The 22,841-nt window shown below is 43.1% G+C and overlaps 1 protein-coding gene, 1 long non-coding RNA gene and 1 other non-coding gene across 6 annotated transcripts in view; 1 reads left to right on the top strand and 2 right to left on the bottom strand.

Moving 5' to 3' along the window:
- ST6GALNAC2 (ST6 N-acetylgalactosaminide alpha-2,6-sialyltransferase 2) overlaps window positions 1–4,770 on the top strand; it is a 47,271-nt gene extending 42,501 nt beyond the window's left edge. For 2 of the 3 annotated variants that reach the window (XM_061616322.1, XM_061616324.1), the window contains exons 8-10: window positions 208–291; window positions 2,399–2,498; window positions 2,914–4,770. In XM_061616322.1, the coding sequence (XP_061472306.1) occupies window positions 208–291; window positions 2,399–2,498; window positions 2,914–3,081 (352 nt within the window). In that variant the 3' untranslated portion in view covers window positions 3,082–4,770. The remainder of the gene's footprint in view (window positions 1–207; window positions 292–2,398; window positions 2,499–2,913) is intronic. The other variant, XM_061616323.1, reaches the window with a different exon arrangement.
- Window positions 1–22,560, bottom strand: part of LOC133379985 (uncharacterized) — a 100,580-nt gene extending 78,020 nt beyond the window's left edge. Inside the window, exons 1-6 of one of the 2 annotated variants that reach the window (XR_009761315.1) lie at window positions 22,511–22,560; window positions 22,021–22,235; window positions 20,456–20,603; window positions 18,445–18,501; window positions 15,502–15,690; window positions 12,148–12,240 (exon numbers count right to left, since the gene is read on the bottom strand). This is a non-coding gene — a long non-coding RNA (uncharacterized LOC133379985). Of the gene's footprint in view, window positions 1–12,147; window positions 12,241–15,501; window positions 15,691–18,444; window positions 18,502–20,455; window positions 20,604–22,020; window positions 22,236–22,510 lie in introns of those variants that run through there. The other variant, XR_009761316.1, reaches the window with a different exon arrangement.
- Window positions 20,676–20,756, bottom strand: LOC133382648 (small nucleolar RNA R38). The gene has a single exon (XR_009762033.1). It is a non-coding gene; the product is annotated as a small nucleolar RNA R38 (small nucleolar RNA).
- Window positions 22,561–22,841: the final 281 nt, after the last annotated feature.

Here is a 22,841-nt window from a genome sequence, read left to right as displayed (position 1 = left end):
CTTCTTGTCCCACATTTCTGAGCCTGCCCTAGAAATTTGGGGCGCTGTTTATTTTTTTCACCATAAGTTCAGCATTTTATCAGATAGCATGGTCCCCGACAAATGGTACCATTGTTCACGTTCTTTACTGGCTTGTAGGATCAGTTGAGAGGTCTCCAGTTATTGATATGCAACAAAACGGGTTTTTTTCCCTATCTCTTTCCACAGCCCACAGCAATATTTTGGATCTGAGGCATCTGCAGGAAAGTTCAAGTTGCTTCACCCTGAATTTATGTATTACCTAACACAGAGGTAATGCTTTGAACACCACAACAAAGCCTGTTTTTAACAGGACTTTACCGTCTACTGCAGGGGTGGGGAACCTGTGGCCCTGCAAAAATTGCTGGACTACAACTCCCATCAACCCTGACCTCTGGCCATGCAAATTGGGGTTGGTGGGAGTTGGGACTCCAGCAACATCTGAAGGGCTACACCTCTCTCACCCTTAACATGTTCAATGGGTGATATCCAATTTAGCCATGCACAAAGTAGACCCATTGAAATAAATATAATTAAGCACATTTATTTAGTGAGTCTACTCTGAATATGATTAAGTTGGATATTGCCCAACAGCAATATATGTACTACTTTTACTTTTCATGTTGGTGGGACAGGTGGGTGTGAAAAGAACCCACATTTTATTGTACAAATCACTTATAGCGGGGATGGTGAGGAACACTTTCAGCACAGTGGGCCAGATCCTGAGCTGTCTTCAAGCCCCACTGTCAGCAGGGATTGGCCACACTTTGGAGTTTCTGACTGAAACTCTGGAATGTAGCTGATCCCAGCATGACCTGAAGTCACCACCAATCAGCCCATTTGGCACCAACTTCATCCCCTGCTTTCAGCAGGGGTCGCCTCCACTCCAGAGCACTGATTGGGAGCTCCTGAGTAGAACCAATCCCAGCGGGGTTTACATTTGGCACCAAATTTAAAAGGCAGCCAATATAAGGTCCACTTGCCAAGGAACAATCAGGAGTGAATTTTAAGGCTCCCAATTGGTCCTTTGCAGCTGTGCCTTTATGTGCCCCACATCTGACATCATTTATGATGTTGGATGTAGCTTTGGGAAAACTATCTCACAAACCATTAGGACCCCTGCTATGCCTGATTAGATCTGCAGGCCAGAGGTTCCCCATCACTGCCTTACACTGTAGAATGGGTGAGTAGCCAATTACGTCTGTTATTTATTTATTATTTATTTATTTATTATTTCAATTTATATACCGCCCTTAGCAGAATAGCTCTCAGGGTGGTGAACAAACAAGATAAAATACAATATATCATAATAAAAATCATAAAAACATATACAAACAAACAACAAAAAACACTACAAAAACACAATACGACAAAAATTAAAAATACGGATTAAAAGATTAAAATGGTTAAGAAAATTAAAATGCCTGGGAGCATAAAAAGGTCTTTACCTGGCGCCGAAAAGATAAAAGTGTAGGCGCCAGGCGTACCTCTGCGGGGAGGCTGTTCCACAACTCGGGCCACCACAGAAAAGGCCCTAGATCTAGTAACCACCCTCCGGGCTTCCCGATGGGTTGGTACCCGGAGGAGGGCCTTAGATTCTGAACGAAGTGAACGGGTAGGTTCGTATCGAGAGAGGTGTTCCACAAGGTATTGAGGTCCCACGCCGTGTAAGGCTTTATAGGTAAGAACCAGCACCTTGAATCTCGCCCGGAAGCAAATAGGAAGCCAGTGCAGATGCGCCAAGACAGGTGTTATATGCGAAGACCGACTGGTCCTCGTCAGTCTGGCAGCTGTGTTCTGCACCAGCTGAAGCTTCCGAATTGTCTTCAGGGGCAGCCCTACGTAGAGCGCATTACAGTAATCCAATCTTGAAGTTACCAGAGCGTGAACAACAGAGGCGAGGTCGTTATATTCTGATTGTTCTTCTTTCCCTACCATGTTTGGGATTTGTGGCTGGTGGAAGGGACAGAGGGAATCATGAGGCACTTGGGTAATTTGGGTGGAAGACAAAATTCTGGGGATTTGTGCAGAAATCCTGTTTTTCATTCACAGAAGACCCCATTTGTATCATGTGAGATGGCTGAGAGCCAATCTAAATGTGCTGTGAGGCACATAGTGCAGCCCTCTTACAGAACTGTACCACCTCCAAAACGCACAAGAGAAGCACTTGTCTGAAAGCACCCTTTCAACAAAAGTTCCCTGTATGTGGAAAGCTAGCATGTCATGGTGAAGAGCAGGCTGGAGGTTTGAAATGTTTCTGCTCGCCTGATTTTTACATGGCCCTTTGCTTGCACAACTGCAGCCATTTGGTAAAGATGTCTTCGTTTTTTGTCAATAACACATAAAGTTCTCTACTATACCTCTCCTTTTCTCTTTACAGGTTCTTAAGATCAGAAATAATGAACAGTCAGTTTGGACATCTTTACATGCCCAGCACTGGAGCCCTTATGCTTCTAACAGCTCTACATACTTGTGATCAGGTAATAGTCTTTTACATTGTTAACTTTTCCAGTACCTGATAACTTGATAGCAAAGGGTGGAGCTTTAAAACTATTTGTGATGGAGACTTCACACAGTATGGAAAGTGGTGAAGATGACTCTTGTACACTTAGCCAACAGTGGCCTTAATGCATTTTCCTTGTAACAAGATGCACATGTTCCAACTGCAGTGAGAAACCCTGCATCTCACTGTGGTGAAAATGAGCAAATTGCTTCTTATGTGTTACCTGAAGCATGAGCCATCTGCTTCACCCTGCTTGTTATGTGTGGATAGGAGTTAGGTGTTGTGAGGGGAGGGGGTGGGGCTATAGACCACACAACGAACATGGAAGGATGGGCCTTGGTCCGTGCTCATTCGTAGCTCATGCTTCACCTCTGCTTCCTCCGCTCCTTTAGGTCAGCGCTTATGGATTCATTACAGAGAACTACAGGATATTTTCAGATCATTACTATGAGCTCGAGAAGAAGCCCTTGGTGTTCTATGCCAACCATGATATGCTGTTGGAAGCCGAGCTGTGGAAGAGCCTGCACCGCATTGGCATCATGAAGCTGTATCAGCGATGAAGGTAGCTGAGTGCATGGCCACGAAAAGGGAGCGAGCGGCTCCCCTTGATTCCCTGTGTGTGGATCCAACGGAGTCCTTCTTTTGCCTTTTATTTAGGTCAGCCCTGAAACTGAAAAGTGGCAGGTTCCAAACATTCCAAAGGAAGTACTGCAGCAGGCAGTTAACTTGTGGAAATCATGCCCATGGGATTTGGCAAAAAGCAATTGCATTATACAAATCCATGCTAGAAGAAAGGCCCAGCTGTTGTCCAGTGCAGTCAGGAGCTACAACAGCACAGTGACGATATTGCTGAATTGCTGATTTCAAGAAGCTAGGACTGGGTGGCAGCCATCTATCACTACACTACTTCTCCTATCCTGTCAGTGATGCTGTCGGTCAGGCATTCTGTTGTGGCTTTACTTGGAGGCAAGAAGGCTTGGTCTTCTTGGAGCACTGGCTTCATCTAATATGGCTATTTTTGGAGTCACTCCGCTGTTCTCTTCCTTGTAGGAGATCCCCAACAAAATTCATTGTAAAATGGGGCAAAGAGGCTGGAGCACATTGGATTTGACACAGCTGGCCAGGGCCACACCTGCAGTGGCAGTCAGAAAACTTTGCTCGCGGGTGGCAGTAACAGAGTGAATAATCTGCTGCACAATGAAGCCCACGGCACTTGGAACAGCTCTCCTATTCTGAATAACTGCATGGCAGGCATCCAGCTAATATGGCGTTACTGGCCCATATCAATGATACTGTGAAATAGGAACCAACAAGGCGATCGTTTAGAAAGCAAGAGTTATTCTTGGCAAGATCTTCCAACTTTCACAAAGGGTGTAGCGATCTCATTGCAGTGTTCAAACTGCTGGCTTCATATGAGCGCTGGGCTCATACTCGTCTCTCTCTCTCTAGTATCTTGTTTTATGAGAATCTCTTTGTCCTCAACAGCACTGCATAATTCCCTTTTCCCTACAAGCCTGCTTCCAAATTTCTTCCTTCACCCTTGCTGTTATATAGTTATCTGGATGGATCATGAGAAAATGTCTCCTTTGCTGGTTGAGGGGATGGGATGAACAACCAGTGGTCAATGTCTCCCAATGTCACCATCCAATTGAACAGCCAGCCAGCCTTCCCATTGCAGGAAGAGATCCATTGTGGTCCAACTGAAGCTCATCTACCCACACTCCAGAGCTCCATCTCTTGTCTCTCTTTCAAGTGGAGCTGACTTGCTTGGGTTGGAACCACCACTTCCTTGATAAGCAGGGAAATTACAGCATCGATACTGGATACTCCTTCCACAGCTGCTAGAGTAGCTGCTGGGGTGCTGCTGCAAGGCTGTGGGTTGTATCCAGTGCCAATCCTACTCAGAGTAGACCAACTGAAATTAATAGACTACTCTAAGTAGGACTAGTGTTGGATACAGCTCAAAGTGTCTACTCTCCAATTTTATTTTAATTTTTATACAAAAAATCTGTGCCAAGAAAAGTTGAATTCAGTACATTTGCAAATGTTGCTGTAAACTGGGTTTCTTTCAAGGGAAAACTCAGGGACTCATAGCAAACACAAAGGCAACACTTCACACAAAATATCTAACAGACTAGTGATTACTTATTAATATATCAGTGAATTTAAATGTAAAATAAATACAAAGATATGCACATATGATAACAGAGGGAAAATGTTCCTCTTAATAAAGCCACTTTCCATAGAAATCTCAAATGTCTTTATGGTATATAAATTTTGTTAAGTTGGGTGAAGAAGTCCAAGCACAGAAGTCTTTAGAATGCTATCAAGGAAAACCCTGGCACAAAATGATGAAATATATGACAGAATGCAACTTCATAGAATCATAGAGTAGTAGAGTTGGAAAGGGCCTACAAAGCCATCAAGTCCAACCCCCTGCTCAATGCAGGAATCCATCGTATACCTATGCAAAATAAAACTCCAATTATCCTTCTTTTAGTTTATCACTGACCTGTATCATATTGTTCAGGCCCTTTCCAAGTGCCAAAGAAAAACGTTTTGACAGCGGCTTGGCTCAGAAAGCTTCCCTGTTATTAACTGCAGAAGATGGAACATCCTGGGCACATGCTGGTCCAGTGCGCTTCCCTCTCACTACTCTGAAGCTTAAGGAGCATTATATTATTCATTTGTCACAGGACCACATTTTATTTTTTATTTATATTTATATAAACCCATTTTTAGAAGAAAAAAGAAAAGAGGCCAGTCTTAGAACCTCTCTTCCTGATGTTCTAGTTTTCTACTTGCAAGGACATTTTTACTGCATGAGAGAGCAATCAAAAAGAGCACATCCAACCTGGAGTCTGAAAAGATTCCATTTTACCACCACCTGAGGATTTTGTAAGCGAAGTGCAGGACAGAGATTCTCATAAGCTTGAATGCCATTTTTTTTAATCTGTAAAGAATTATGGTGCACATGCAGTCCAGCGTATTTGTCAGGAAGGATCACTACATTGGCATACAGCAATCTGAGGTTTCATGCCAGGGCAATTCAAGGCCAAATTAGATGTTACAGGTATAAAGAGAGGCCACTTGACATGCAATATGAACCTGAATCCTCTTCAAACCTTCAGCTGAACAGTTTCTCCCAGGCCATTTTCCTACAATGGGGTTACGAGACCGGCTATGATTCCTACTGGATGTGAATAGATGAGGGAGAAGATGGGAGATGAGGTAGGGGAACATGACCATGTTGCACTTTAAATGGAATTTTATAGAAAACTGGCATGACCTATATTGTAACATGTGAGTTGTGCTGTCATAATGTTTACCTTGAACCTAACTTAGACTGATTTCATGATGACTGTGTTTAGTTTGTCAGATTACTTGATGTCACCAAAGCCTTAGAGAATGCAAGGTGTGTGTGTGGGATCAGGTATGAAAGAGTGTCTGTGATTATTGGTATAAGTTCAAAAGCCAACAGCATTTGTAGATGTTCAGTTCTGTTTATACACAAAACCACATGCTTACCTTCAGTATGCAAAACATTGAATGTTCAAAACTCGATGAACATCATGTGAACGCTGACAGTCCCAGATGAATTTTATGAATGAAAATGCGGGTTTCCTCACTTTTTCAATGCAAGCCCTTGAATGTTGATACCAGTCACATTCAGGCAATTGATATAAATCACCATCTTATCTCTGAGTTTTCAGACATTCACATTTGTCTGGGACGTTCAACTATTTATGTTGATATTCACTGTAACACATACTTAACATATTCATATAGTGTTAAGGTTGTCATTTGCCAACCTTAATTGTCAAAGCCTCCTTAATACATACACAGGCCTCTAAATATATTGGATTAAAATCAAAGATACAGTGGAATTCTTATTTGTCTTTTGAGCTACTGAGATGCAAACGCAGGCTTTGGGAGATGCCCTGCCCGTATGAAGTTACACCTTTTTTTTTTGCCCCAACTAGTTTGCCAAGGAGAGAGGAAACCTAACTAATTCTAAATTAGGTAAGGAGCAACACTAATATTGCATAAGGAATCATGAACCCTGAAAATGTCCTTGTACAGTATCCACAGGGAGGGATGCAAACTTTGTATGAGCCCTTGCCTCCTTATTAAAAAAAACAGTGACATCAAAGGCTGCAACTAAGTATGCAACACCTCTAGAAGGGTAATCTGAAGGGGGGGGGGGTCATGACTCTTTGTCTTCTGTGCCTAGGATACACAAGATAAAATCCCCTCTGAAGCTAATTAAGCAACAGTGAGCAACCAAGAAGGAAAGAGAGCTTGTAATCTTGCAACCCTCACATGTACAAATAGCAACTAAGAGATCAGCATTGGGTCAGTTTAGTTCTGCAGGAAAGTTACAGTGGCTAGTCACAGACAGAGGGTTGTAAGTGCGCAATGGGGAAAAGGGAGGGTGTAATCCGAAACATTTTCCCACTTTATGTAATTGCATAAATGTTGAAGGATCTTTTCTCCTTTGTGTGTTTCTTTTGACATGTGGGCGGGGGGAGGAAAAAGAATAGCCATAGGGGAGAAACAGAACAAACCATGCAAGCTGCGAAAGGAGCAGGGCCAAGCAGCTGCAAAGAAAGGGATTCATGGTAAAGGAGCAGAGAGCAAACTATTCTGAACCACGTGCGTGTAGGAAATTTGTGACAACGTGCCTAGAAGAGGTACCATTCCACGAGATTACACCATTCTGTCCTCTCCAGAAAATGCACGTACATGGATTATACCTGGACCATCCCTGCTTTCTTCCCATTATCTCCCACAACCGTGCAACAGAGCAAATACTTTCCTTGTAGGTGTGTGACTGGAGGCCATCATGCACTAGCGAGAGCATAGCACCAGCTGCTAAGAGACCGCCCTATGAACCACACAATTTCCAGGTTCAACTCTTGCCTCTGTTATGGACACACTAGTTGCCAAAGGCAAGCCATTCTCTCTCAGTATCTCACCTGCAATTATAGGGGCTGTAACAACACCCATTTACCTGCTTGTAAGGATTCTAGAGATAATGTATGCAAACTGCTCCAATACATCATGTACATTGCTGATGCAAAGTGCTATGCAAATACTCAGTAGCAACGGTAGCAGCAGTATCAATGGGGCTAGTCGCGCTTGTAGATCTTTCTGTGTTCCAGGAGGTTTGCTCCAACTAATAGTAGAGGCTTATTAATGCTCTAGAAACAAAATCTTCAGAACTATTGTTTTAGTAGTTCATCTGCAAATCTGATTAAGGCTACAATCCTAACCACTTGCCTGGGAGTAAGCCCCACTGAATTTGCAAGGACTTCTCCGTAGCCATGGTTAGGATTGCACTGTGAGCTGATGATTTGCCCAATAGAAAATTGTGTTGTTTAAAAGCTAAACGCTGCAGTCCTAGCCCCATTTATCTGGGAGTATGCCCCACTGAATGACTAAATTACAGTGTAAGCCTGACTGTCTACACAGAAGTCCTACTGAATTCAGTTTCACATAATCAGCTAACTAAGATTTAATTGGGTTATAGCCCTAATATGAATTCATTCTTCAAGGGTTTATATGGTGGCTATGCAAGAGGACAGTTTAGGCAGCCTTGGTCAGCGAAACTCAAAAAATATACTCACCAGCAAATTCTTGTTTTGCAAAATTGCAAGCAGATGGTACCTGGCTCCATCATGGCAACTCTTCCAGTAGGTGCTGAAGAGGGGGGAGGGATTCTACCACAATTGGGAGATACAGCCTTTTCCACCAGAGCACAAATTTTCAGGGGAGAAAGACAGCAGAGATTCTGCAATGGGCCCATTAAGCCCCAAACAGATCCTTTGGCAATGCTAAAGGATCTTTCCTTCGTACTGCAGGAACCCTAAGACTGGGTTGTAGCCAACATAGCACTAAATGAGGACAAAGGTTACCGCTAGTGCAGCTGGCCTTCCCTCCCCTTCCCCTAAGTCTGCTCTAGGGGTTTCCCCAACCCTCCAGAGCAGATGTGGGGAGGGTGTGCTGGTGGGCGGGCCGCCTGTTGCAGTAGTGAACAAGTTAGCTGAATATTACCTATTGCATCTAATAATCAGTACAATCCTGTGTGCAGTTACTCAGAAGCAAGGCCCACTGTCTTCAACATATTTGCTCCTAAGAAACTATGCATAGGATTTAGACAGATAAGGCAGCCCTCACAAACTAGTGGGAGAAGGTGGACATCTACTGAAGTTCAGTACTTTCCAAAAACTGCCTTTTTTAAAATGTAGAAATTGATCCATCAAAGGAAAGCAGATCTAGATCTGAGAAAACTAGTCACCTTTAGAGCTATGTGACTAACATTTGTCTTTTATGTGAATAGGGAAGATGCATGACTAGCAAACTATTGGAGTTCAGGTTCTTTTGCTAAACATCCTCCCTTTACAATCAAGCATCAGCAGTGAAGCATGATGGTGTTATGCTTCATGACAAAACACACTAGCTTGATTTAAAGGCTTTTATTGTTCTATGTTTAGGTTTAACATTCAAATATTTATTTGAATATATCACAGGTGCCTGTTTGTTCTCTTTAATCCTATAAAGGTTCTGATGGCAATAAATTAGCAAGATGCTCAGTGCTCATCATTATGGCAGGTAAAGTCTGTGTATTTCAAGGAAACATTGCACCCTGCCGGCATGATCCACTCAGTGGGGAGCAGGCCACTCAGGGTGCTTCCAGACAAGCGTTTATTGAGGGAATGGTGACACTAATGCATGCACTCTTTTGTAGCATCTACATGGCATTGTCAGCCTCAAAGTGCCAGCCTGTATGCCCCCAATTTAATAAGGCATTACCCCTTTCTGCAGAAAATCCAGCGTTAAACAGGTCTGAATGACCTGTTGGCATATTAAACCACCATTGGGAAGTACCCTGTATTAGTAGTACAGGACCTTTCTGTTCCCCGTAAGATTGAACAGAATACATATACTGTTTTATGAGAAACAAAGGGGTGCATCCAAGATCATAAATGGCAAAATTCTCTGGTGCAAGGTTTAGCTTTCTGACCCATTGACTTAACCCATAGCAGAACTTAAAATTAAGCGTGTTGCTAGCTAGGCGTTGCACTTCTTCACCATACAAGTGTGATAGAACTGCACGAAGTAGTTAGATTAGCATTAGTGGTTGTCATGTATTTAAACGTTTTATTAAAATAATGTGAGAGGGAAAAAGTTTGCAACTTTCTGTCAAGCATCTGATTACCAGGACACACCAGCTACTTCAATTTATCCAAGGCCTGACCTCTCCTAGAGAGCTTTAGTGAGGCATATCTTTATGAGTCTAGGAAACTTACATGGCACAGCTTGCTAGAACTCTGCGGAGTTTTATGAAAAGCTTTCTAGCAGAAAACTATCAGAACTTTGAGCTGTAGACATTTTCAGGTTCCCTTGTTCTGCTCCCAGCCCCCAGCAAAACAAAACAGAAAACCTCATTTTTTTGAGTTTCGACTTGAGTATCAAATTGCAAAAGAATGTCTACCATGGCATAACTGTATTTTAAACAGAATTGGTATTAGAGCTATGCTAGGGGGTAAAACAAAAAAGACATAATATTCTCCAGCAACCCTGGGGAACCATGTGTAACTCCCCTCCCATTAGAAATCCCCTCCAGAAAAAGTGGCTGCGCTTATGCTACCTGTTGCAGGAGAAGAGCTCTAATCTCGCTTTCCCATTTACAACAGTAAAAGACAGGTCTTGCTTCTGGCAAGGTGCAAGAGTAAGTCATCTCTCAGTAACCATCAGCAATTCTTGACCGCTTCCAACTAGTCATACCAGGCCTACAACCTGAACTTGCTTCTGATATAGCAACCAGATAAGAGCACTCTTGACAAATAGTTGGCACTGTCTGAATGTTAACCAGTAGCAGCAGATTGGCAGGGATGCAAAATAAACTCCACGGACGTCTTCAGTTATTGAAAGTAGAGGCAAACGAGTGGCCCGAGGCTGGAAAACTACTTTAGTTTGCCACCCCTCATATAAAAAGGTAGCATTGCTTCTCAGGCTGTTGTCCTTGTGGCTAATCTGAGCGATTTAGGGTTAAACAGTGGTTTTCAAACTCTTGTTTCTAGGGCTGCTTTCAGACATGGGGCTTATTGTGTTAGTCTAACGGATTAAAATGGTAGCGCTTCTGTCCTGATTTCTAACATTCCTTTCACACCACAGTTCTTGTTACATTAAGGAACAGATTTTTTCAGCTGATATACCAGCATTTCACACAACTGTCTTTTACATAGCTGCCATGAATGTCTTGTTTTTGTCCCTCACCCACTATGCACATGCACACTGTAGTTCCCCACTGTGTAGGAGGTTTAAGATCTCATCCATGTCACCTCCCTTTAGCATCTGACTTTTTTGTTGTTGTTGTTGTAGACACGGGTGTATGTGAGAAATGCTGCTGTTACCCGTGCCTACGCTGAACTACCGGTACAATTTTCATCAGGAAAAAAAAACACCTAAAGGGTGGGAACACACTGCATGCTGGGATGCCTGTCACATGAGCAGCTGCCACTAGCAAAAAAACTTGTGCAATTTTCTGGTTTCCCAAGCTTGCAAATGGATTATTTCTGGTATCATTTATCACAAAAATTAGTGCTAAATTTGCACTATATTCCACTAGAATTCAGAACTAGCTTGTACATCATGTGAAAGATCAAATATAATGCACCAATTACCATGTAAGAAATCATCAGAATAACAGAACAAAGTGCAGTGTGAAAGCAGCCTAGGGCAGTTTATCACAGTCAAAGGGAAGTGTGGGGTGTTCGAGGGAATACTCAGTTCTAAATGGAGCAACAGGGAGGATAAATACCACCCAAGTGGCCCACCTGAACAGTGTGAACTAGGGAAGTACCCCACAACTATTTGCAATGCAGGAGGGATACCATAAGGATAGTTCTCCAGCAGACAAACAAATGTGAAACGAATTTCCCCCAGGAAAGGATTCTGAAAAGCGCTAGGCCCACAACAGCTGAGAAGTCTGGCTTGTGTTTGCTTTTTGACCATAAAGCTTTCTCAAACTCTGAAACAGTATGTGCATGCTTCCTCAGGAATAGGCCCCACTGTGCTTGGGGGCACTTGCTTCTAGGTAAGTGTGCAGCTTTAATTGCTTAACCCAGGGTTAGCCAATGTGGTACCCTCCAGGTGTTGTCAAACTACAGCTCCCATTATCCCTTCTCATTGGCCAAGTTGGTTTAAGCTGATTGGAGTTGTAACCCACAATACCTGGAAGGCATCAGATTTGGAAAAACTTTAGAGTTGCAAAGCAAACGCAGCCTTTTCACTTGTCCCTGCAACTTCACTCCCTGTTTTTTCAATTACATTTATTTTCCACCTTTCCTCTAAGGAGCTCAAGGTGGTGTGCATGGTTTCTCCTTCCCCATTTTATCTTCACAGAACCCTGTGAGGTAGGTTAGGCTAAGGCACAGTGACTGGTCCAAGGTCACCCAGTGACCATTGAGTGGGGATTTGGTCCTTGGTTTCCAAGGGTCCTTGTCCAATATTTTAACCACTACACCACACTGGGAATGCCACTTCAGAACCCACATTTTTCCCACTTTAAGGCCTGTGGTCTAGTTAACTGTCAAGAAAGAACTGTTAAATACTGGGCATTTCTGATAGTTTACTTTATTGTTACACAAATACAGGGAAACCAGTTTCAGATGACTCTATGCTTCAAGGCCCTTCTGCTTAAAAGTCAGCACCTATAAAGGGTAAAAAAATGGCAGAGGGGAAGATTAGTTATTATTCATTAGATCTATTAGTCGCTTGGTACCCAAAGGTATCCAAGTGACTTATATCAATGTTAAAATTAATGTATTATATTCTAAAAGCAAAACCATACCACCACAACACACACACACGCTTTGTACTTCATGTATCTCAATCTAGATTATTTCTTTTGTAATATTGAATTTATTTTATGTTTTTACATTGTTGGTTTTTGTCCTGCTTGAATTTATCATGTTTTGTAAACTGACTTCTCTTTGTTGTGAACCACTTTGGGCACAGGTTGCTGTGGAAAGGTGGCATATACATAAACTCAATCAAACATGCAGCCACAGAAAGCTTTAGCAGCATACTAACAATAGACATCATCTCAGTCTAGGAAATGCCTGGGAAAAAGGTACATCTTTACCTGGTGCCAAAAGATGTCAATGAAAGCGCCAGGCGGACCTCACTGGGGAGCATATTCCACAAATGGGGAGCCACAACTGAAAAGTCCCTCTCCATTGTCAGCACCCTCCAAGCTTCCCTCAGAGGGGGGGGGGGCTGGTGAAGGGCTGCAGAAGAAGATCTAAGGGCTCAGATAGGTTCATATCAGGAGGGGTGTTCCAGAAGATATTGAGGTCCTGACCATAAACAGCTTTGTAGGTCAAAACAGCACTTTGAACTGGGCTTGAAAGTGTATAGGCAGCCAGTGAAATTGGAACAGGATTGGTGTTATATGATCTGTTCACCTTGAACCCACCAACAATTAAGCAGACACATTCTGCAATAACTGAAGTTCCCAAACCATTTTCAAAAGCAGCTCCACATAAAGTACATTGTAATAATCCATCTCTAAGGTTACCAGAGCAGAGATTACTGTAGCCAGGTTATCCCTGTACAGATATGGAGGGCACTCCACACCACTGAGGCCACCTGTGCCTCAAACATCAACAATGGATCCAGGAGAACCCCCAAACTACAAACTCACTCCTTCAGAGGCACTTTGACCCCATCTACAGCCACTCAACAGGTCAGAGGAGCCATCTACCAATAGCATCTCAGTCTTGTCTGGATTAAGCTTTAGTTTTTTTTGCCCTCATCCAGTTCATTATAACAACCAAGCACTAATTCAGCAAATCCACTGTCTCGCCTGCAGAAGATGAAAAGTAGAAACAGTCGCGTGCCATCAGCATACTGATGACAACATGTTCCAAAAGTCTGTATGACCCCCCTCCCCCATGTAGATGTTAACATGGGGGACAGAACTGACTCCTTTGGGACCCCATACTGGAGAGCCCACAAAGCACAGTAATGCTCTCCAAGGACCACCTTGTGGAGATGGCCATTCAAGAAAGAACAGAACCACTGCAATGAAAGGTTGCCACACAGAGGAGGACTGGGATCTCTTCTCGATTGTCCCGGAGTGCAGGACACGGAATAGTGGGCTCAAGTTGCAGGAAGCCAGATTTCGACTGGACATCAGGAAAAACTTCCTAACTGTTAGAGCCATACAACAATAGAACCAATTACTTAGAGAGGTAGTGGGCTCTCCAACACTGGAGGCATTCAAGAGGCAGCTGGACAGCCATCTGTCGGGAATGCTTTGATTTGGATTCCTGCATTGAGCAGGGGGTTGGACTTGATGGCCTTATAGGCCCCTTCCACCTCTACTAATCTATGATTCAATGCAGTGTCCCCAACGCCCAAATCAGACAGTCGTGCTAGAAGGATACCATGGTCAGTGGTATCAAAAGCCACTGAAAAATCAAGAAGGATCAACAGAGTCACACTCCCCCGTCTCTGTAGACACAGGTCATTAGGCCAACCAAGGCAGTTTTCATACCAAACCCAGGCCTGAATTTTGATTGAAATGGATCTAGAAAATTAAAATTGACAGCACTGGAAAAGAAGACTGTCAAACATAATGAGGCCAAAACAGATTTTTGAACCACCTGATCTCATAAGATACTGTACTGCTAAAGCCATAGCAGCTTGCAGGACTGGACATAGGGGTTCATGACCAGCAGGAAAGAATGATTCATCCCTAATCCCTGTTCCTTCATGCTCACCCAGCCAAACTAACTTTATTACTAATATGTTCAGGATTTGACAAAAGGCAGCCTTTTTCACATATGGTACAATTAACTCGAGAGCCGGTGTAGTGGTTAAGGTGTTGGACTACAACCTGGGAGACCAGGGTTCAAATCCCCACATAGCCATGAAGATCACTGGGTGACCTTGGGCCAGTCACTGCCTCTCAGCCTCATGAAAACCCTATTCATAGGGTCGCCATAAGTCGGAATCGATGAAGGCAGCACATTTACATTTTTATAATTAACTCACTATCAAAAGATGCTACTGGTAATGGGCTGTTATTAAGCTCAATGCATTTTGGAGAATTCTCCAAAGTTCAGGAGCAATAAACACTGTTCACGTCCTTCATGCCAACAAATTCTGGATCAAAAAAGTAAGACAAACAATTTTTTCCTGTTCTGATCATGTATCTGCAGCTAATTCTAATCTCTAGGAAGTGAACATTATTTGCAGCTCCTGATGGAGAGTTCTCCCAAATCCACTGAGCTTAGTAAACAGCCTGCTACCAGTGGCACCAGAGAATGTCTCATTGTTGTTTACTTATCTTAGTATTCCCCCCCCCCTTTTTCCGTCTTGGCAAAGAAAGGGCAGCCATCAGCTGCTCCCAAACTCCCTCTCATTAACTGCGCACCAACATTGCTTGTCCTGATTTTATATCCGAAGTTTGTCTCCAATTCTGTTGTGTGCGCAGTCTCAAGGGTTAACAGGTTTAGACTTTTACAGTATTCCTCAACTGATTACACCCTCTAATATAGCAGCCCTGAGAACATGCCAATAATGTGACATTTACGACACCTACACATGGCAAAACAAGAACAATTATGTTCAGGAGATCACTCTCAAGACGTTTGCATCAGGCGTGGAATTTGCTTTAACAACACTGTCACTCTTCCTTCTTGCAAAGATGTGCACAAAACATAGGCACATGCATATGCAGGCTTCTACCCACCCAACTACTGTTTGATGACTTCCCTAAGAGAAAGCTTGGCTATTCTGCTTTGCATCCTGGGCAGGCTAATGCGCCTTTGTTATTCCCCAGGCAAATGGTCACCACACCCTTTTCACTTTTTTTGGGGGGGGGGGGGAAGAGGAAGAGTGAACAGCTAATATATCCTGAGAAGGAAATTTTAAGAAGCAGAAAACAGGAACACATTGCTTACCAGAGAGATCCCACGTAATGGAAGAGGCAAGCTACAGCTCTCCAAGGCAAAACAGAGATCCCTATACTTCTTTCCTATTGTAACGTGGCAAAAGAGCTAGCATGGCTCCAAGGAAGCTCCATCCTCTTTAGGTGATATCATTGTTTCATGCAAAATTGGTTTACAACTTTTTCCACCTCTTAGCTTTCCCTGTAAAAGATCAGATAGAATCAAGTGATCAGCAAGGCATCTTCTCCAACAACAAAAAAACCCAATCTCTTGCTACATGCCTACCAGTGGGAAGAATGCTCCATACTTAAAATATCAAACCCATCCAACAATCTCCCACCCCTCCCACTATAGGATACAAACTATGTTGCAGGAAACCCTGGGATACCCTGACAGGTTATCAGAAGTTCCTAAATGAGAAGACCGATGATGGTGACCAACCTTTTCTAGAAAACAACCTTCCAGAAAAACTGTAATCATTATAGCTTTGTTCTCTAATGTGCAGCCACAGGGGAATGTGTGCGTTCTAGGGCAGTATATACACGGTTCATTCAGGATGCCATGGAGACCAGCACTACATGTGAACAGAGTTCATGCCAATGCCCATCAGCCCCAGCCAGTCTGATCAATGGGCAGAGAAGACGGGTGTTGCTGCCTGAAACATCTGGAGGGTATCAGATTCAGAAGATCTGGGCTACACCTCCACCTTGTTTTTGGGACAAACACCTACTATATATTTTGGAAAGTCTTTTGTCTGTTTGCTATGCGTTTGGACACCTCTTTAGGATATCTTAGCAGAAGTTTGCATGGTGGTTCCTGAGATGAAGGAGCAGGTTTTGGATGTTTGGATACAACTGGGTGGCATTTTGCATCAAGATGGTGGACTGACCCTTTCAAAACTGCACTGATTTTAACCACTGATTGCAAAACTGCAACTATTATTATTATTATTGCTTTCTTAGAATTCTGGAGCAACGCCAAGGACGAGGCTGCTAGCATCAAATATGACGATGTCTTATATCTAGCCTCACACTGTCTGCTCTGACTGGCACCAGCTCTCCAGGGCTCTCAAGCAGAGGGCTTGCCCAACACTTGCTACTCTGTGGCTGAGCCAAGGCCTCTTGCCTATCAACGCCACAACAAAATAGGACGTAGGACAATGGCATTTTGCTTTGCTCCAATTATTTTCATGATGTAAGGTTAGACAGCACCTTCCATGTCAAAATACCGACCCAAATACTCCAACAACATTGACTTTCACAGTGTACATGAACTTTTGTCTACCCCACCCCCAGCAGACATACGTTAGTTCTTTGCATCCAACACAAGCTTCAGTGTTGAGATTTGAAACATTAAAACTAGACAACTGATTGTTCTCCAGCTCACTGGCATCTTAAAAAACCCTGCGGCTGCTGTAAATAGCCTTCAGAAGGGCATTACAGTGTCGTAATGGAACAGCTGCTTTCGGAGACTCTGCAGTGCACTGTAACCCACAGCACTTGCATTACAGTTTGCATCTTATATCAATGCCAAAGAAAAACTACTGCTGGAAAAGGTAATCCAACAGCTGAACGATGACACACACAGCTGCAGGAAGGATGCAGTGGTCACAATTCACTCAGAAAAAAATCACTACTACTGGAGACAACTGTCAGATGGCAAAACGGACAAGCCTCAGTGGATACTTATTTTCCCTCACAGCTGAGTTTTCAGACAGGGATAACATCACATCACAGGCTTTTAGGGCACGTGATAGAGAAAAACTGCCAAGATCAGGATTATTTGAAAAACCCTAAGTTGATCAGGTTTTTCCCTGTGGTGGCTAAAATATATTTGTTTCTTACATTTATATTCTCCCTTCCCCCAAGGAACTCAAGGCAATATACCTGGTCCTCCCCCTACTGCCTTTTGTCATCACAACAGCCTAGGCCAACAGACAATGGCTGGGCCAAATAACCCAGTGTGTTCTATGGCCGAGTTGAGGATTTGAACATGGATCTTCCCAGTCCTAGTCCAACACCCTAATCATTACACCACACTAATCCTGAAATATACAATGCTTATACAAAGCATGAAATATACAATGCTTATACAAAGCATGATGACTTTTCACTTGATGCCTCAAGCAATATATGAAATGTTATCTTCTGCCTCCCTTTAAGAGTACAGTGTTTTCTATATTCTCCAAAAAAAAAAAAAAAAGTTGTTGGAAAGGTTTCTTGGATGTTGGCCGATGGATGATTTTGCTCTTGAAGATTTGATTGTTGTCTTTCAAATAAATACTTTCCAGACCAGCTGGGAGTTTTCACCTTGCCCAGTAGTATGGAGAATTCATTGAGCTACCTGACACAATGAGTTCCATGTCTGGCCAGCACCCCCAGCACCACTTCTTCTGTTCTTTGCTTGGGTCACACTGTAATCTGAATATTTAAAACACTATTACAGAGTTTAGGGCATGAAGGACCCTGACCTAATGCAGAGAGGTTGAACCAGATTAACCTTTCGGCCCTTGCCATTTCTATCAAAGAGGTAATTTTTGCCTAAGATCTGAGAGCAATGTGATGTTACGGCAAGACTGATGGGCTTTGACTAGGAAGACCCAAGTTCAAATCTTTGCTCAACCACAAAGCTCACTGGGTAACCTTCAGCTATCACATGTCTTAAGTTTGCTGAGAGGGTAAAATAGAATCACCCTAGATTCCTAGGAGGAAAGGTGAGTTGGAAATGAAATAATTATTTCCTACTAGTTCCACCTCTAAAAACATGCCAAATAAACACACCAATTCAGGGGCCAAAACCTAAACCTACTTCAGTCGCTACTTTTTAGGCTGTCCTGAAATGAGGGTGATATACCAATGTCCGGCACTTGGCAACTCACATACCACTGGTAACAAGAGGTCAGTACATTTGACAGCAGCCACACAAATCAAACAAGCATTACCCCAAGCTCCTTACCAGACAGCAGTTGTTTTGAAGCTGCACTTCCAATTCCACAGGCAAATGGCCTGTGCCCTGTGGAGTCAAACATACTACATTTATTTCCTCATATTGTTTATAAAACTTGTATACAGCTTTCATATAAGTCTCTTCAATAGCATTTTAATCACACACACCCCACTGCAACTTAGGATTTAAAAGGAATGAGAATCCAGTTTGGAGGAAAAGGGTTTTATCTCATTATTAAATAAAAATTATGGTTTTCTCTTTGAAAGTTTATCTAGTTTCTGCAAAGATGTCCACTGCCATCTAAACACTCTGACACACAAGAACGTACACAATGAGGACAATGTGAAATTAAATCAAGACCCAAGTTTAATTCTAGTGACGTCAACAGCCTCAATTTATAAAGTGACAGGTAAGACATTTGGAAAATCAGACATTAAAATTAGCTGCACTTTTAAACTAACCACAGTTCCCATTATGCCCAAACATGGGTAGCCATGGTTCCTTTAAGAACAGATGTTTTCAAGTGTCTTCTCAGCCACAAGAGATAAGGAGGTGGTAGTGCGCAAGCCCACAACTCATTCACATAGCACAGCTGCAAGCCAAAATTTCCTCTTGTGCCTGAACCAGGGCTAAGGGCTGCTTTGAGAAATGTGTCTGGGTACTTAAAAAACAGTCATACTTCTAGCATCAATTTACCATCTGCTTTCCCCATCTGGATTCATCACTGGCATAGTCTGTCCAATTCAGGATCAAACTAGAAGGGACTTTAAGCACCTTTTTTGAATCATGTGCTTGGAATTGGCCACAGCTTTGTTTACACCAGCAGCTGCAGGACATGGAGTGTGAGGGCTTACCCTTTCCCCAATGTCATTTTCCAAATGAAAATCAGACCCCATCCAGTTTAAAACAACAACGCACACAGCTTATATGCCACTATTTTAAGACCAATTAAAACTGGGACAAATGGCAGATGAGGGGGGTCAGTTAGGAAATGGTGCGTCCACACACACGCCAGCTGCTTTTTGTAAACCAAGGAGTTGATCCCCAGAAGCACATAAATAAAAAAGTGCCCAAAGTCATATCTAGTTTGACCCTCACTGTGTTAAAGAATGTCTTTAGATGGTAATCTCCTAAACTCGACATACCAAACTGTTGTCATTGCATTCATCTAGCCCTATGACATCTAGACATATAAGGAAAAGAAGCATCACGTTTCTACCTTTCCAAACCTGCACTAACTCTGTATAACTCAAATACACAACCAGAGTCATGAGGTAACTGACAGCTACTTCCAAGTGAAGTAACCTCATAGTGAATCACTCTATCTAGTCCAGCACTGTTTATTCTGACTGGCAGGCAGGGTATTCAGCAGAGATGTTATGGACATCCTAAAACAAATGGCAGACTTAATACTGGAAGCCATTGATTTCTTCACACTGGCCATAGGAATATACTGAATTTCTGAATGGTTATTAGAATGAATCAAGCCAAGGGTAACCAGCTCCTTGAACAGAGGTTGTCAGAGACCAAATGACTTCCAATGCCCTAACAGTAAAGTATTGCCCTTTCAAATGGCCACTAACTCACTGACATGGATTTTATGCTCCATACACACCATTTTTACCATCACCTGCAATCAAGTGAGTTGCAAAACGGCCATTATCATACCTGTCTCCCATGACCATCTCAAAACACAGCTATTTGCCAATTCACTTGATTTTATGTGGCAAATAAGGACCAAGGCATTCCCGTGGCTGGTCTCTGGAATGTTTTAGTATGGTGCAAAACTTTTTCCACCAGAGATCCTTTAAACTGGCTTGAAACTGGGGCCCTCTGTATGAGGTGCATGTGCTTTACATCAGGTAGGTCACAGTAGCAACTGCGTATACAATTCTTTGATATAGTCACACACACAAGCAGTCAGAACTCAAGACAAAGTCTCCTGCTGGAGCAGTCAGGCTCACAGGATTTTATACCTATGGCTCTCCAGCAACCAACAAGACTGCAGGCACATGCTCACCATTGTGCACAGTAATCAGAAAACCACACTGTGGCTTATATAGACTTGACTTCATCTTTTCAGTGAAAAAGGTCTCAGACGTTTACATTGTAACACAAGGAAAATTTGCATCTTCATGACTGGCTTCTTCGAAAGAGTCACATGCAGCCTAGGAACAGGAGAGAAGCAGGATTAGGGGACAATAGTTAAGCTGTTCTGCTACTTTCATATTTCCCTAAAGCTGAGCTTCAGAATCCACAACTCCACAATGAGAAATATTTTCTTTTCAGACAGGGATAACTTTGGATCATCACAAGCTCAGCTCTATACAACTCTGACAAACTGCACATAATAAAAGCAAATCATCTCACTTTCTAGTGGCGACATCTAGCGGACAATGCACAAAACCTACTCAGGGTAGGCTTTTTTTTTAATGTCAAGGGCCACATTTCCTTGGGGTAATCTGCTGGGGGCCACATACTGATAATCACAAGGAAGCAGAGCTGGAGACAAAAGTGAGTGGGCCACCATCTTCCTTCTCTGGCTCCTCGTTGCCAAGCATGTTATGCAGAGGACCGCAGCCCTGGCCAATATTGTCCACATCTCTGAATAAGCACCTAAAAGCCTCTTCAGGTGTTCAGCTTAGGCACAAGGGGACAAATATGCACGGAGAGACAGGAATGTGCACACTGGCTCCACCCCAATGTTGCTAGGCTTGCCCCCTCACAAGAAATACACAGAAGTTGGGAATGAAGGGAGCACACCCTGAGACATTGAGGGCATGACACGCACACACAAACACACACATACCTCCCCCATCCCAGTGCACACTTTTGCCCTCACACGTCCAGGTTCAACACCTGAAGAGGGCCTAAGAAACATCACAGTCTGATTCACCAAATTTCACAGATTCTGAGCTCTTCCTTCTTACAGTTAGAGCAAATCCGATGTGTTTTTATGTTTACATCACCCAAACTTTAAGAAAGGAGTGACTACTGTAATCCTGAAAAGCATATTAGGACTCCTTAAGTCCTCAAATAGGACAACACAATTTTGGAAGTACCCAGCCCAGGCATCCCATGAAGGAGAACAGGGCAAGGAAATCCTATCAGGCAATGGAGCTTTGATCAACCTGAATCATCTGGCCTTCTTCTCAATTTTAGGAACCGGGGAAAAGAAAGGCAAGGAGGCACTGAACACAGTGTTAAAAAGATGCTTCTCACTCTTAAGGCAACTTCTCCATGCTCAATTTCTTCGCTGTTGCCTCTGTGCATCCAGGAGCAACAAGCCTTTCACTGCAGAAACCGTTAAACAGCCAATCCCTACTGCCCAGTTCTAGTACTCCATTACCAATGTATATCAAAAGCAACATCTAGTTATCAAGCCATTGATGAGCAGATCTTGGAAGGAAAGAGGTCAACATCAAATCAAAAAGTTTCAAAGACAAGTGAAACTCTGGAGCTGCCATGGATGTTCTGCTCTGTACCCCTTCGATATAGTTGCACTACTTTAAAATTCAGGATTCCTTTAAGCTTACTGCCACTTCCTGAAACAGAAATGCTTAAAACAGCAAATGCTCAACAAACCTTCCTTATAGAATAAAATAGGCGTCAAGTAGATTTCACCAAGCTATGCATACAACTGGTTTCGCTTTTTTTTTTTTGCTAGAGCAATTCCCCACTCGTCTCCTCGCCTTTCTGGGCCCATCGCACACAGCCCTTTAAAACGACCGACTCACACCAACTGGGGCGAGACGTTCATGAAACGCGGGTCGGGACGGCTCCATGCTCACCCTCCTCTCCTGCAAAAACATAAAAATAAAGGAGGCAATTAATACACCCGGCTTTCTCAGCTTGGAAGAGAAAGGCGTCCTTTGCTTGCAGCAACAGAGCTGCTATGGGAGACACTTTATGCCACTAATATCCCAAAAAAGCAAACAGGCAGCGAATTAGTGAATGTTCGTAGCTATGCACAAGCGCTCGCGACACAAGCATCACAAGCCCACATCTTTTTTAGGGGCGGCAGCTGCAGAGGATTACACTGGATCCTACACACACAACGGTCCACGATACTCACCATCAGCGCACTGCAACTGAGGCAAGAAAAAAGAGAGCGAAAGCGCCTGCGCAAAGTTTGACCTAGGTTTGGGGGGAAGGAGAGTTCGTGTAACTTCTCGCGAGATCGAAAGTTCTTTCGGGAAATGTTGTTCTTTAAAATCCTGCTGCTGCTGCCGCTGCTGGTGTTTAATGGCGAATCAAGGCCAGGATAAGCCCTATTATCGCCACCTACTGTCAATCTCTTGTAACACAACTCAATCACAACCTTTCATCTTTAACAAACTGCCAAATAATCTCCAGTACCAAGTCCCAGAGACTTTTGCTACTAAAGGCCAAACCCACATTCAAGT

The sequence above is a fragment of the Rhineura floridana genome, chromosome 3 (genome assembly GCF_030035675.1).
Source record: "Rhineura floridana isolate rRhiFlo1 chromosome 3, rRhiFlo1.hap2, whole genome shotgun sequence".
Taxonomy (NCBI): Eukaryota; Metazoa; Chordata; class Lepidosauria; order Squamata; family Rhineuridae; genus Rhineura; species Rhineura floridana.
This window is presented reverse-complemented; position numbering and strand designations above follow the sequence as displayed.